The following is a 16102-nucleotide window of genomic DNA, read 5'->3' on the forward strand; positions in this document are numbered from 1 at the left end:
ACTGAAAGAGAATTATTTTGTGTGGCTTCTCCTCTGGCTTGTGTGCTTCACAGCGTTTCATACGCCGTCATTTCCACTGATTGAGCAGAACATGTCCTTCCACGTGCTCAGCAAGGAGTTTCGTGATACGGGTTCTCTGATTAGTCAAGGAAACTAAAAATGGAGACAAATATGACAAAACACTTAGGGGAAAAGTCAAAATATAAAGGTTATGAGTATTTTTTTTTTTTATTGAACAGCAGTGGCGATGTTTACGGTGCACTGAATCAGTCGTCAGTAACTCTATGGTACATGTCACAGTTTGTTCTACAGTCACTTTATGTTATGTAAAGGCTTGCCATTAGCTAACCTTCAGCCTCGGCAGGGACCCGGTTATCCTCCTGTACTGATGTCATTACGCTTCTGTTAAAGCTTGCATCTTTCTAAAACACCTTCAGTTTTGATTCATGCAGGGGTTAGATCCCCTGTGAAATAAATAACGTCGGTGGTAGCGTGTGGCAGGGCATTAGCCTGCACGCCCCACTTCTACCCCGGTTAGGTTCCCGGCTGGCTTCCTGCTTTTTCTCTGGTTAGCAAACCATCCCTGGCTGACAGCGGAGTGACTGACTCACCGAGCGCATTATTTGATTGTGTGGAAGCAGAGGGAATCGTTTGGAGGATTTCAGGTCTGATGCAGAAACAGAAGAACATTTGCCTGGCTAACGTTGTTTAAAAATAGGAATTTATTCCCCATTTCTAGCGTGCCTCCAAGGAAAACAAATAAAACAAACTCTTCAAATCGCTGCTGACAAGTGGAGTATTAAATTCATCAGTGCTTTTTCTGTTGTGCTGTGAGCATGCTGTGAGGTTTAATTCTATTTCTTTTTTAGTAAGCTGAACTGTCACCATAATATTTTTTTTTAAATGCATTGTTTTCTCTTAATACCTGTGAGAATGAGAACTGGGCAATTTGTAACAGGAAGATACCTGACTATGTCTCAGGAACAGACTTTTATCATCTGACTAAATGATTACAACCATATATAATTTGTTAGACTTGAAATAAAGTTCTTAAAAATGTAAGAGAATTTTCAGTCTTAGACAAACTTAAGTTTGATCTTTTTTGGTACTTTTATCTGTAGACTGGAAAATGGGAAATTTGATATGAAGAACTGACAAATAAGTACATTTTTTTTACGGAGGCAATACTTTGCATAAAGCACTTCTCTGCATATGATAAAATTCTTATTAAGAGCTTTAAAGAATTTATCATTTTCACTTCTTTTCTCTAAATAGCTATAATGATTTATCGTCCCGACTTGGTGATGCAAGAGTGGAATTCTTTTCTGTTCATAAAAAAAAAAAAAAAGGATATTGAGATGCTACCTATATAGAAAAGATCTTGAGCTATTCTGGGAGTATTCTTCTGTCTCACAGCACATATTGATACTGAAGTGCATTGGTTGAAGGAACGATATAGCTAATTAATCTTACTGTACACTCACAATTCAGGCAAATGAGATCATGTGCTATAAATGTATCTTTGGCATATTGCAAAAGGTAGGAAAGAGGAAAAATAATTTTACAGCGCCTTTCCAGTAGTAAATCTTAATAGGGAAATATTTCAACCATGATAGCAAGAAAAGGCTTTTCATCATGAAGGTGGTTTGCGTTGCATTAGGACGGCATCCAGATGTGCTAGTCAGGGACCATTGCGTTTGTGCTAAGCCCTGTTTGTAGGCATATAGGAAAAACAGTCCCATGGAAGGATTGTGTCTCATCTGTGGTGCTGCTTACAGGCAGGACAAGATCCTTGCAGCATCCCTGCCCAGACTTGCTGGGAGAGCACAGTTCTTTTGTGTTCACAGCTCATGCAGACGTGTTTCAAATGTCAGCACTTGTGTAACTTTTTTTTTTTGAATAGAGGCTGTGACATCTTGAGAGAAGTCTGTAACAGAAATAACTGAAAGCTGAGCACTTTCAGTTTATATGGTATGAAATAATCTACCTTAATGTTGTTCAGCGAGTGGAAATAATCATTAGTCAATGTTAGTGTGCTTCTCCACACGCTAGCTGAGCAAATGAAATAGACAACAATAGGACAATGAGTTACTGTTGTTTCAAAAATGGACGTATAAACGAGGTTCTTCCTATCTTCTAGCTGCTGGATAGGAGAGGTATGTAAATGCTTCAATTTATCACTAGATGCAAATAAAACTTAGAATTTATTTTAATTCTTATGCCAGGGATTTGCTGTGAATTTGCTTTCCCTTTTTATTCATGTTCTTAGTTGTTTGCAGCTAGTTTTGGAGGGGAACTATGCTTTTAAAAAATAACAGCAATTTTTAAAGTTATATGTTTTTATATTTACCACTCCAGACAAAGTAGAGGGCTGTCATTGCTAAATCTTTCAGTACTTCAATCATTTGCCATCTTGTTTTAAACTTCACCAAATTTTGATGGTACAAGTGCTGCTTTTAGCAGAACTGCCAGTGACTGTTAGAAAAGCACAATGCCGCTTACGCAGTTGTGTTTGCACAAAGCAAAGAATAAACCTCTGTTTGTGAGTGTTCATTGGTTTCAATAGGCTTTTCAGAAGCACTGCATATCACAATTCTTAGCACCTAGGATACATTCAGATTCATTATGGCAGTGCAGTCCAGCCCCTGCTCGTGACTTGCTTCTCTCCACCCTCTCTTCTACTGGAGGATGAAGTACAATTATTTTTCTCGTACTCCTGATGTGTGCTAGAAGATGTTACGACTCTTTTCTCAGAATGGTTGAAAATGCATCTTTCAGCTTCTTCCATCTTGCCAGAAACATATTAAATAGTAGAAATACGTAAAGCTTTTTGGACTCTTTCATGATGACCCTTGTGACTGTTGAGACTGTGAGGTGCTGGGCATGTGCGGCATGCGATCGTTTGTATGAACAATTAGTGGAAGAAATAATTGGTATGTAGTGGTGCCATCTTTTAAAAATTTGAATACTTTTTTATCTGGATATGTGGAGGATGGGGGGTTGGTTCTCTGGATGCTAGATATGTTTCAAATGTTTTTTGTTGGTGTAGAACTTGGCTTTGTTATTTGAACACTCATTGAAACCAAATAGCTGCTGGTAGTTGGAATGCCCATGTTTTATAGTAGGAAATTGTACTTAGCTGTCTCCTGAGTTTAGACCTATTGACATAACAGGTGTGTTCTTCACACACATGCACACAAGCAAAACCAGAGTACTTGAAAATCATAAGAGCTTAGCACAAGATTCCTATTTCAGTGTCTCACAGTAAAATCTATGATCAGGTATGATGCTCTTTGCCCTTATCTCTAATGTATAATTAACATCCTTAATTAAGGATTTATTAAAAAAAGCATTTAACAGCATATGTTGACTGGATGCTTGTGTGAAAGACTTAATTTAAGGTACTTAATCTGATATTCCAGTAATGACAAGTTCAGGCAAATACTTAGTTTGAGCATTTGGTTCATGCATTTAATATATTAATTTATTACGTATTACCTTTGTAGATGAACCGACTAGTCCTAGTATTGACCATGATATTGCACACATTCCTGCTTCTGCTGTTATTTCTGCATCTGCTTCTCAAGCACCTGCTATAACAACTGTTCCTTCCAGTCCCACATCTCCAATCCCTTTAATTCGGCGGCAGCTTTCTCATGATCATGGTGAGTGGTGATTTGATTTTCTTTCTATGCTCTTTTTTTCTTTTTACACTCTGGAGATCAGGTGTGAAAATTGTAATCTCTTTATTGCTTGAAATCAATTACAGAAATGTGTTTCAGGTTCCTACATACTCAAAAATTTCTGCTTGTTTATAGAGTCCATCAGGACTAGTGTCCTAGATAGCCAGCCTGCCACAAAACCGGAGAGATCGAAGTCATATGATGAAGGATTGGATGACTACAGAGAAGAGGAAAAATCGTAAGTTCATGAAAAATGTCAGTTAATTTGAAAATATTTTTAAAGTGTGCAAAATCTCACTTTAACATCTGTTTTTGTTCCAACAGATCCATTAAGCACGTGTCTAGTTTAAAGGGGATCAAGGTAAGTAAATATATATAACAACTCTAAAAAACTATAAATTTACTGTGGCAAGTTGTATGAATTATACAACTAACCTATACCAAGTGATGTATTAAACAAGACACAAAGGTCATTGGAATTGCTGCTATTCAAATTATTTTTAATTTTTTATTGATTTTTTGATACCGGATTTTAATGGTATTTTCGCTCATTGGTGCTATATGCCTCACATAAGTAAAAGTGGTCTGTTGTTCTGTAGGCTCCCCACATGGTTCTTGATTTTCATTTACCTCAGCCTCTCTAAATGAATTATATCTATGGTGTGCTTCTGTAAAAGTTTACTAACGAGAGTCTAAGACTCTCTCAGTGTGTCCCAAAGTATCCTTGGGATGTGTAAGATCACTGTATTATTCTATAGAAACATTAGGAATCATATTTTCTGAGGGGGATATTCTTACAGGCTTTTTGACGAATATGGTGTCAGCTTTTAAAGTGAGGAGTGGAATAGAATAGTTCAGTTGGAAAGGACCTACAAAGATGGAGTTCAACTGCGAGACCACTTCAGGGCCAACCAAAAGTTGAAGTATATTATTAAGGGCATTATCCAAATGCCTCTTGAACACTACCAGGCATCATCTTGCATGTAGAGATCACAGACAAATGTATTTAGAAGTACACTGTGAGGTTCCTTCCATGATGTTCTCTGTAGGTCCCAGACAGTCAAAAATCTTCAGAAGACTCTGGTTCCCGAAAAGATTCTTCTTCAGAGGTCTTTGGTGATGCCTCCAAGGAAGGATGGCTTCATTTTCGTCAGCTTGTTACAGACAAAGGAAAGGTACCTGTCACTTTTTCTTTTTAAACCTAGCATAAATACTAACCTGGTGGAAAACTGAGGTAAGAAACTTGAAGCTTTCTGGTTATGCATTTTTCAGTAACGTTTCTGGGATGTGAGGCTAAAGAAATCTTTAGACCTGTTTGTTAGTGAATTAGTGAATTCCTCATCTTCTTTCAGAGGCTGCTTTCTGAAATGTTTTAATTTTATATTTCAGAGCATCTGTGAGGTAAACTCATTTCTAACAACTAATTAAGTAGAAAGATTCAGTCCCTTGGTAAATGTAGTTTGTGGTTGGTTTTTTTTTTTTTTCCCTATTTGCCAACAATGAAGAAAGCTCTGATTTTCATCAGTGTTGTGGAGCTGAGTTCAGATTAACCTCCTGCACATGGATGGGCTAACACTTGAGGAAAAGTAGGAATCTGGAATTGCAGTGTTATGTAAATACGAGTCTGACTTGAATAATGTTTAAAGGACTCGGGCAAGAATCCACTAAATATTTTTTGCTCTATTTGTTTTAATGCTTTTGCAAAGTTCTGCACATTCTCTTTTTTGCTGCTGTCGTGTGAAAACTCACACTTAATGGGTGATCAGGGAGAGCGGGCTATTGAGCAATTCTCTCCTCTAACACAGAGCAGTTAGTTAGTCCCACTTTTGGGTAGGCTTTCCACAAGTCATCCTTAAGGATGGTATAAATGGTTATTCTTCCTTTTTAAAACTTCTTAGAAGTAGATTTGTAATGCAGAAACATTCATTATAACAAATAACCAAACTTACTTACTATATATTTTTCAGCGAGTTGGTGGGAGCATTCGGCCATGGAAACAATTGTATGTTGTTCTTCGAGGTCATTCACTTTATTTGTACAAGGATAAAAAGGAACAAATGACCCCATCTGAAGAAGAACAACCTATAAGCATCAATGCTTGTTTGATAGACATCTCGTACTGTGAAACCAAGAGGAAAAATGTATTTAGACTCACCACGTCAGACTGCGAGTATCTGTTCCAAGCTGAGGACAGAGATAATATGTTAGCATGGATTAAAGCAATACAAGACAACAGCAACTTAAATGATGAGGTAATCATTCTTGTCTTTTAATTGATTAAAAGAAAATACCATCATTTTTAGTACTTCAACAAAAGAAATCATTTGCAGTTAATTGATCAAAATGTGTGCAGGAGCATACAGGAGAAGTTGAAAGGCGAGGCAGTGAAGTGTACTGAATTTAAAGAAGAAAGAAGCCTGACATACTGATAATCAGAGAACAGACTTTTGAAATAAATGAATTAGTATAATTGCTGATTTGACTAGAGATGAACTTTATATTAAACTGATCTGTCAAAAATCCCTAACTTTTCAAAAGATAATTGTAGTATGGAACTAATGTGTTTCATCTTCAGACTTGCATTGTAAAGTAGTGTGTGCAGTGACATGGTGTGATGAGTTTCTCAGTAATTGAAAAAGGCAACTTTGAAAGATGTTCATTTCTTTGATTATATGTAGTTGTTTCTATGAGTTAAATGTTAATGCTAAATGCAAGGCAAACATACGCTATTATACATAACATACCACTATCTGTCCCAAAATAATCCTTAGTGTATTTTCACTACACACTTTAATTTTCCTCATGTTTTTTAAGTGTTTTGTACTTACTGTTACCAAGGACTGCTCGCTAGATTTTTAGCTGAACTGAAATGTTAATTTTTCATATATGATCTGTTGATGGGAAGATGTAATTGTATTCTGGAGGTAAAAACTGATGTATTTTGTAAGATTGTAAAGTAGATCTCAATTCATTTTATAGGATACTGGTGTCACTAGTAGAGACCTAATTAGTCGAAGGATTAAAGAATACAGTACAATGATGAGGTAGGTAAATTATGTGCTGCCAATAGTTTTTGTACGCTTGTTATTTAGCTTCTTTTTACTGAAGTAACATATCATGCTTCAGTTCTTCAAGCAGCAAGACAGAGCCATCTCCCAAAACACCTCGTCAGAGTCTAAGTATCAGACAAACTCTACTTGGAACTAAAGCAGAACAGAGGACCCAGAGTCCACATTCTCCTAAGGATGAGTCAGAAAGGAAGCTTCTAACGAAAGGTTTGTGTTTTTTTTCATTTCTTTAGTTCCTTATAGCCCCAGTATGAAGCTATTGAGGTAATTTATTTAGGTTCTTCCAAGTCATAAATATACATATGCAAACCAAATATTTACTAGTGCTTATAGCTGCAGCTTGGAGAAACTCAGTTCTTGAACTCCGTTGTCTAGATGTTACGTTAGATGTACCTCAAGTTTTCTCAGATCCCTAAAGTTTTTTTATTTCAATCCTCAGGAAGGTTTTGTGTGTGTGGTTTATTTCTTCCCTTATAGCTCCATGTAGCGTTAATTGTAGGAAAATACTGGAGTTAGGCTTTTTATGACCAATTTTGCCAAAGTTTGGAAATAAGTTTGTGTGTAATTCACAGTATGGTCTCCAGCTCACTTGGTAAGGACTAGGTACATTCATATTTTAAATATGCTGTAGAACTAGAGAAAAAAGTGTATTTTTTTTTTGTATTTTTGTTTAAAGTATACAAGTTCAGTTATTGTATTTTTCCCAGAACAAAATTAATACCTGCTGAGTTCTAAAATACTAGAATCTTAAAGCCTGGCACTGCAAACTTAGTGAATGAACTTTGTCAAGTGTCACAAGCTAAATCTTTTTCAAAGAATGTGTAGATTCACGGTGTCTGATCAGACTGCTTTTAAGGGTGCTGCACACAAATTTAGGCAACTTCCTGGAGTGATCGCTTTTGATCAGCTACTTCTGACCAATTCAATGTTGAATTTAAACTGTGAGTGAATTCTGTTTTAGCTTACCAACAAACACTGCATTACTCATTCTGTGTGCTGCAGATTATGTAACCTAAATTGCAGGTGTTAAGTGAATTCTATATTTACCGAAAGAATATTTCCAGAAATAGTTGAATAAGAAGGAAGCAGTGTTTTATTAGAAGTCTTGCAGTACAGGATGAATGGGAATTGTAATTTGTTATGTGAATTGTATAGTGGAGGTAAACAGAGCAACTGAATGTTTAATGTGATTTTGGATAAATAAGTGTTTGAGTCCTGTTTGGAATGATTTAGGAGTGACTGCAACCTAGTAATTAACTGAAAGTAGGTCTGCACAATGTAAAATGTTAGTGTGGCTGTATAACTTAATACCAATTTCGTGTTGCACTGTTGCTCAGTAGAGACTTAATCTTACTTGAGTAAATGTTGTAGGTTTTAATTTTTCTAATGTAATTTATATACATTTAGTTTTAGAATGATGAAATACCACCTTGTCATTTACCTACTTGCTTGTCTGAGTGTGGGTATATTCAAATGTATTTTTTGAATCACAGAAGAGGAGGAGAAGGTATGTTTAAGGCAGACTAATGTTTAGTGAGTTGTTTGCAAACTTGGCCAGGAAAAAGGGGGCTAAAAACAAACAAACAAAAAAACCACAAAAACGGTCACTTTATCTTTGCAAATGTTTCCTGTATTCACAGTAGCTTTTGTGACTTATTTTTCTTATTTTTCTTTATTTCCTTATGTGCTTTATTACTATCAAGAAAAAGATGAGACAAGCCCACCAAAAGACAAGGGGACATGGAGAAAAGGCATTCCAAGCATTATGAGGAAGACATTTGAAAAGAAGCCATCTGCTGTAGGAACATTTGGTGTCAGACTAGATGACTGTCCCCCAGCTCATACCAACAAAGTAGGAAAGGACAATTTTTCTTTCCATTGTGATTTTTTAAATGCTTTTTGTATACTTTAAAAATTTATTTAAAACTTTTCTTTCCCTTCAGTATATTCCACTGATCGTTGATATATGCTGCAAACTGGTTGAAGAAAGAGGTCTTGAGTACACAGGTATTTACAGAGTTCCTGGAAATAATGCTGCCATCTCAAGTATGCAAGAGGAGCTCAACAAAGGAATGACTGACATAGATGTTCATGATGATGTAAGTCTTCGATCATGGTATTTCCACTTTGAACTCCTGAAAACTTCTGGCTGTGTTATGATTATAGAAATATAAAGCATGTCTGTCCTTTCCTTCTAAATGTTTAGAAATGGCGAGACTTGAATGTGATAAGCAGTTTGCTGAAATCCTTCTTCAGAAAGCTCCCAGAACCACTTTTTACCAATGGTGAGTTGTTTACCGTATGTTTTTGTCTGTAGGAAATGCTGTCGAATGGTTCTCCTAAAACTTTTAGATGGTTTGAGAGAGAATCTGCGGGAATCATCTCAGCTCTGCAATAAGTGCTCTCCTTCTGCCTTAAGGAACAGGGAGTCACAGTGATCATATAAATTAAAAATGACAGCTGTAAACAGAATTTCTCTAATTATGAAAATATTACAAATAGTGTTCAAATATTGTGCCAAAATACTTCAGTGTATCCACTTTAATACTCACTTTGGCAGGCTAAAAAAAAAAGGATCTTCATTTTTTTGTTCTATAACTTTTTTTTCTTTTACTGTTTTCGGAAGGATTAAGAGAGGGAAGAAACTTGCAAGCTTTGGGTGTTAACTCTGATTTGGAGGATATAACCACATTCTTAAAGTTACTTCTTTAAAGTTCCACTAGAAATAGTAACCAACAGAGCAAAGGCAGAATTTGACTTTAGGGAATACAATTTCTTAAACCATGTTGCCTCTGTAGTATTGTTTTTCATATCTGAGTTTAAACCAAAAACAACCAACCAAAAAAAAAACCACACCTCTTTTCAGAGGAGGGTGCAAATGCAGTCCTCTTCCACAACAAATTATGCAGTTGTGTTTGTTTGTGTTCCAAAGGTAATATGTATGTGATTAATTTCTGCTTTTTTAACAGACAAATATGCAGATTTTATAGATGCCAATAGAAAAGAAGATCCTGTTGAACGTCTGAAAACACTGAAGAGACTGGTAAGCTGAAATCAGGTGTGTTGTAGGTATACTACAAAATTAGCATTAAATGTTTAATGTTCTGAATAGTGATTGTTTGTTTCAGATTCATGATCTACCTGAACATCATTATGAGACTCTCAAGTTTCTTTCTGCACACCTCAAGACAGTAGCAGAGAACTCTGAAAAGAACAAGGTATCAGAAACAAAAGTAAAATGTACTTTGTTGTGTTACATTCATGAAGCAGTTTTTCTGCAGGATTTTTTCTACTGATTAAGACCATAACTTATTGTAGATAACATTAAGACCTTAGCAGTGTTGAGTGAGAACATTTTTGTATTACACTAAGGACTCCTTGAAAATATTCATGTTTAGCATGAATTAAATTTATTCAAACTGATGTTAATTCTTGTGGGAATAACTGCTTACATATTAAATATATTCCATGTCTGTAAACTTCATCTAATCCATTTAGACACCAGTGAGTGTATGTGTCTGGTTGGGGATTTCAACTAGTTTAAACAAACACTTTCGATTAATATGCTGCAGACTCTCAATGTAAAGCCTATAGGAATGCATAATTGACTTTGAAAATAAAACAAAAGTAGGTGTCTAGTAGCACCCTTGTTTAAAAAAAATTTGCTCTTTTTACTGTGCAAACTCTCACAAAATACAAGATCAGTCCTTACTTTTATTAGAGTTTGGAATCTGTCAGAGTGTAGAAAGTTTGGGTAAAACTGAAGTGAATGTCTGTGACCTGAATGAACCCTGTTGACAAAGGCTGGGCTTCATCAGCTTTGTGTGAAGCTTAGGTGTCCAGGACAAGGACTGTCCTAAAGTGTCCTAAGACTAGGACTTGCTAAAGGTACACCTAAAGTGCCCTAAGACTAGGACTTGCTGTAATAACTCAAGTGTTTGACCTTGTAGATGCTTTAGATGGTTTTAAGAAAAAACAAAAAACATAAATGGTAGTGATTTTTTAATTAAAATCATTATGAATAGATTTTTGTCATCTACATTGGATGGAGTAGAGTTGCTTCTGTGCATGCTACAGTCCTACTGTAAATGCAAATAATAGTATCCCCTTTTTTTCAGGGAAGGGTAGCTGAATGCAAAGATGTGCGATATGGGTGTGTTTATGGATGCTTACCTCAGGGCAGGTGAATGGTGCCTTGGTATTGGCTACCAACATGCAGGGATACAGGAAAAAAATGTGTGACGGATGCAGAATAGATGAACACATGGTCAACGTTAAATCATTTAAAAGATCAGAAAATGTCACGATTCAAATAAATTTGGTGGGTTCCAAGATCAGTTCTGCAAGGAATACCTGCTAGTTAAATTTGGATATATCTGTATTTATGTAGACACACACACACACACAACCTTTAGTGTAATTATAGTTGTCATTATAAGGAAATGATAGCAAATGTCATTAAGAGCAAAGCCTAAAGCAAACATTTATCATTTGATGTTTTCAGTGTACTGTATAAATACTGTTTAAATAATAGTAATACTATAGAATACGTAAGGCTAGATGAATGATGTATTATAATTACATGACATGCCAAAGGCCACAGTTTAAGTCAAAGTGAGCATTAGGGACTTGGGTCATTCTGTTTGCAGTTTCCTTCTTGAAAGAACAGGGACCTCGCCTCGTATTTATTTTCTTCTGTGTCAGAACAGCAAGTCAGAGAAGTAAGCAAAAATAGATTAGTATTCTGCTTCTGCATTCGTGGAATTATTTGTCAGAAATGTAACTTTAAAAGTAAAAGAAAGTGGATGATTAATGTTATGACTGGGATATGTCTGAGTCTGTCTCATGAGTAGATGTTGGGTCTACAGCATTGGTTGCTGCCACCTCCTCAAAAGTAAATGTTAATTGAGTGAGCTCTTTGTCAGCAGGCATAATATGCTATTTGATTACTAGCTAAACTTTTTTTGTGTCATGTAAATATTTTTTCAGGGAAAAAAAAAAAGCAGGGAACTACCAATGTCTTGTACAAATTTTTTTCTTCCCTTTTATTAAAAAAAAAATCAGTGTTTTGAATCAAAACAAATAGTCTCCTCTCTACAGACTCTTCTTGAGTTTTCTGTGCTTGTGGAGCTATTCGCTTGTGATGGATTAAAGAAGGTTGAATTGTGAATTGCAGAAGTTTTGGATGCCTTCATTTCATCTATACAGATAGAAAGCTTTTTGTATTGTGTAACATCTTAACTGAGTCAATAATGTGTTATTAAAAAAAAATTTCTTTGTCCTTGGCTAAAATGGTTCTCAAATATTATTAATGTAGTGTTAATATATTTAGTCCGTATTACTGTATTTTCTCCTTTACAAATACATGATGTATGGAAATATTTCATTTCTTAGATGGAACCAAGAAACCTGGCAATAGTATTCGGTCCAACACTCGTGAGGACATCGGATGATAACATGACACACATGGTGACGCACATGCCAGACCAGTATAAAATTGTAGAAACACTCATCCAAAAAGTAAGTGGATGCATTTCATTAGGTAAAAAGTAAGATCATACACAGAGCAGCTTTCTCTTATTGGGCCACTTTGGGTCTGGTATTTATCCTTTGAACACCAGGATATCATTTTTAGAAATGTCCTTGTTTGATTGTTCCACATTCGGGTTTTGTGTTTCTTGTGGGGTTTTCACCGTATTTATTTTAAATTGTAGCATGACTGGTTTTTCACAGAAGATGATGCTGAAGAGCCCCTTGTAAGTATTGTGGCATAAATATTTGCATTTTAATTGCCTTAGTTTAGAATCTGCTTCTGCTCCCTCTAGAATGTCTGTATATTTCTTATTGCATCACTGTATGGTTTGCTCTTCAGAAGCACCTTTTTAGCTCTCCATCCCTTACAGTAATGAATTTATTTAAAAGAAAAAGCCGCGCATTTGTTTAAAAAACAAAAAACATAAAATGGGAAAATAACACATGAGGAAAGCGTGTCCTCAGGTGACTAATGCAATTTTCTAAATGCTATTGAATCATAATGACCTATTTGTGAAACGATGATGAAGAGATCTTTGTTTATTAACTATAGACAACAGTTCAGGAGGAAAACACTGTAGAATCTCAGCCAGTGCCAAACATAGATCATTTACTCACCAACATTGGAAGAACGGGAGTATCTCCTGGAGACGTATCAGGTAACTCTTGCCTGGACAGCGTTAGTCCATAGGCTAGAATAACCTACTCTGTAAACTCACTGTAACTCTCTCTTCCTATTTTCTTTTACTAATCAATTGTTTTTCTCTTTTCTTAAAGATCATTAACACTTTTTAAAGATTTGAATTGTTGGTAATCATGCATGATATGTTAGAAAACTTTATTGTCTAACAGGGGTATAATCATTAAAAGATGAGGCTTGCACATACTATTTTATTTATTCACAGTAGCCCATGCAATCATCATCGTGAGGTGAAGTAGATACGCTGCTGTAAAGTGGTTTGTTGTGATGGCAGAAAAAAATGATCTCCAGTGGTGTTCTAATATTGCTCATTAGGAATGCGAAAAATTGAGTTACATTTTCTTGTCAAGTGGTGGACACTTTAATAAGTATGTTGCAGTATGTCTATACTAAAGCTGATTTCCTTCTGTTTATGAATGCCATCCTCTTGTGTGGCTAAGGACAAGCATTGCAGGCTCTTTTTTGGTGACTTCCCCCCCTCCTTTCACTATACTATTGCACTAACCCAGCATGTTGTATCCCACAAATGTTCTCCCTTCGTCTCTAGCTTTTGTTTCAGTTTTCAAAGGGTTGCTCAGCACTTACTGAAGCAGTCACTTTATACGGATGTTGTAACAGGCGAAGTGGGAGGCGTCTATCACACGGTGATGTCTTTAGTGGATTCTGTGATGTCACTGGTGGACAGCTGGAACTGTAGGAAGAAGGAGGACTGTTGCCCACACTGTAGCTGCCTTGTCTGCAGAAACCCCCGTTTCTTGTAAATGGAAAAAAAACAAGTTGATCTGTGCTGTAAATTTTCGTTTAAGAGTATTTTAAACAGATCAATGCTAATTTTTAAAAGTTTTTCTGCTGTTTCTTGTTATCTCTGAAGCAGACCCTGAGGAGAAATAGCATGGTATGGTCTACCAGTCTTTCTAGTCATAAAGCATTAGCCATGTGTCAAAAAGGGGTGTGGCAGGGGGCTCAGCTCTTTCTTCCGAGGGAGAAAGTCCCTAACGCTGGATCGCATCCAAGTTCATATTTTTTTAGTCATTGCGCTAGCCCCTTCCTACCCCCTTTGTAATTGTACAATCTTGGGTTTTGCGAGACAGTGAAACTATGGTGTCCATTTTTCATTTCATAATAGCGCTTCTTATAGAAAAGCATAAAACAGGTATCTGCTGAAATCTAGCTGACGTAAAACTGAAATTTTACCTATACCTAGTCACAGGTGAAGAGAGTTATAATTCGGGTTTTACACACAAAATATGAGTTAATTCCTTTAAAAATTCAAGTCTCACAAAAAGAATACGACTGCACAAACCACGATTTGTACCTAGGGCAGCCAACAGTGCTAAGGCATTCAATTCTGCTTTGTGTATCCTGAATCTCAGGAGAGTACGCAGTACAATCCTGAAAAGGTGTCTCAGCTGCGATTTTGCAGGGGCTGTGTACTTAAAACATTGAATAAACATTAGTATTTCTGTTTTTTTATTTAGAAGAACAGGGCTCCTTTGCCATTCCTATCATTGAGCTGGTTCTGCCTACAATTCACAGCATCCTTTCATGGCGGTGGCTTTCTGTGGTGCAGCTTGCATCTTTGTGAGCTCTGACTATTCACTCTGTTCTGGTTTTATTTGCTTCACATTTCGTTCTGTGCTTGTCTTTTTCCATAAGTCCAGCATTGTCTGTAGCAACAACAAAAAAGAAAACTGCACAGAACTGAGCAGAATTGTTTTTAATTTTTCCACAGATTCAGCTACTAGTGACTCAGCAAAATCTAAGGTAAATCACTCTGTGAAATGATGTAATGATAAGCTTCTGAAATCTGCTAGGTATTTGATTACTTTATGATGATTACTTTATGAAATTGCTTATATAGAGATATATGTAGGTTTCTTTTATTTAAGTGGTAATACCGTTTTCTTGTGAGCAACTTATTCTCTAACAAGGTATCTGGAATCAACAGGTGGTCCTTTCAGTAATGAAGTCTCAGTGTGTTGGTTTTTTTCTTTATAACTGTTTCCATGATGATAGCTCTTCCCCCAACATCTCTCCCTCTGAAGTGCTGATTGGGATTTCAGAAACTTTTTGAGTATAACTCCTTCACTGCTGGTGTTGAGTCTTCCTTTCCTCGGGTCAGAGGGAGAGGCTAGACTTCTGAACATGGACATTTAGGTAGCTGACATCTCAGCTGTTCTTGTTGAGTCCTGGACACAGACGTCAGATTTCGGTGCTATTTTAAAGGTCCCCTGATGTAAGCAACTGCCCTTTTCAGTTGATATCACTGCTGTTTATCTATTTTTGAATGTCTGTAGTGTGCAAACTGCACTAGTCAGCAAAGACAGGGTGGTTCTTCCCCAGGCCGGCCACTTCTGTAAAGGTAGGAAGGGAGCAGTAAGCAGGAAAGGTATACAGCTTTGAGGTGGCAGGTAGCAGTGGTGCCAGTGTGGTGGAAACAGTTTTTAATGAATTTTACAAAATAGAATAATTTGGCTCGTCCTTTTTTTTTTTTTTTTTTTTTTTTTTTAAACTTATGAGTGGTCCTAAGTGCAGATTCCTTGGAGGGCAAGAGGAAACTTAAGTAAGTTTCTTCTTAACATAAATGTTAAGTAAATAACTGCTAATTTTCTGTACTTGCCCCTAAATTTCAGTTTTGTATAGCTTTCTTTGTATTGGTGCTATTGAATTGATATGGTTTTAAAGCTCAGAACCTGAAAGGTGAAAAACAACTGAAAAATAGTTGAAGAAATTAGCCTTCTCACGTAGGTAAGACTTCTTGAAAGGAGGGGCTGAAACCACACTCTTGGGACATCATCTGTGAAGCACTTTTCTATTACAGAACAAGCTTGGAAAAAGTTGTCATGCTTTAACGGAGCCTACTTTATCAGTCAGTCAGAAATTAAGTAGCTGTACACAAAAACTCCCCTTTGTGAAGTTGAAGGGACTCAACAAGTAGAGTTCTTGGGTGAAAATTGGCTACTTGAGCAATGTCTTTTAGACTACAGAAACAGCATGGAAATATTTCCTGAATAAAGAATGTTTCCTGAATAAAGACGGGGTTTCTGCTCTGAAGCTCAGGAGATATTTTTAAAGAAGCATTCATTAGCATGAAACATTTTATGATTTTTAATTATGTC

The 16102-nt window shown here is 36.3% G+C and overlaps 1 protein-coding gene across 3 annotated transcripts in view; it reads left to right on the forward strand.

The window, feature by feature from the left end:
* The window catches only part of ARHGAP21 (Rho GTPase activating protein 21), a 124069-nt gene that overhangs the window by 105355 nt on the left and 2612 nt on the right, over positions 1 to 16102 (forward strand). For 2 of the 3 annotated variants that reach the window (XM_050708614.1, XM_035545219.2), the window contains 16 exons: positions 3507 to 3665; positions 3819 to 3921; positions 4008 to 4044; positions 4733 to 4858; positions 5651 to 5935; positions 6663 to 6727; positions 6810 to 6958; positions 8455 to 8603; positions 8695 to 8850; positions 8958 to 9036; positions 9721 to 9794; positions 9880 to 9969; positions 12146 to 12271; positions 12466 to 12507; positions 12837 to 12942; positions 14716 to 14747. In XM_050708614.1, coding sequence (XP_050564571.1) covers positions 3507 to 3665; positions 3819 to 3921; positions 4008 to 4044; positions 4733 to 4858; positions 5651 to 5935; positions 6663 to 6727; positions 6810 to 6958; positions 8455 to 8603; positions 8695 to 8850; positions 8958 to 9036; positions 9721 to 9794; positions 9880 to 9969; positions 12146 to 12271; positions 12466 to 12507; positions 12837 to 12942; positions 14716 to 14747 — 1778 coding nt within the window. The remainder of the gene's footprint in view (positions 1 to 3506; positions 3666 to 3818; positions 3922 to 4007; positions 4045 to 4732; positions 4859 to 5650; positions 5936 to 6662; positions 6728 to 6809; positions 6959 to 8454; positions 8604 to 8694; positions 8851 to 8957; positions 9037 to 9720; positions 9795 to 9879; positions 9970 to 12145; positions 12272 to 12465; positions 12508 to 12836; positions 12943 to 14715; positions 14748 to 16102) is intronic. The other variant, XM_035545220.2, reaches the window with a different exon arrangement.

Source organism: Cygnus atratus, chromosome 2, assembly GCF_013377495.2.
Source record: "Cygnus atratus isolate AKBS03 ecotype Queensland, Australia chromosome 2, CAtr_DNAZoo_HiC_assembly, whole genome shotgun sequence".
Taxonomy (NCBI): Eukaryota; Metazoa; Chordata; class Aves; order Anseriformes; family Anatidae; genus Cygnus; species Cygnus atratus.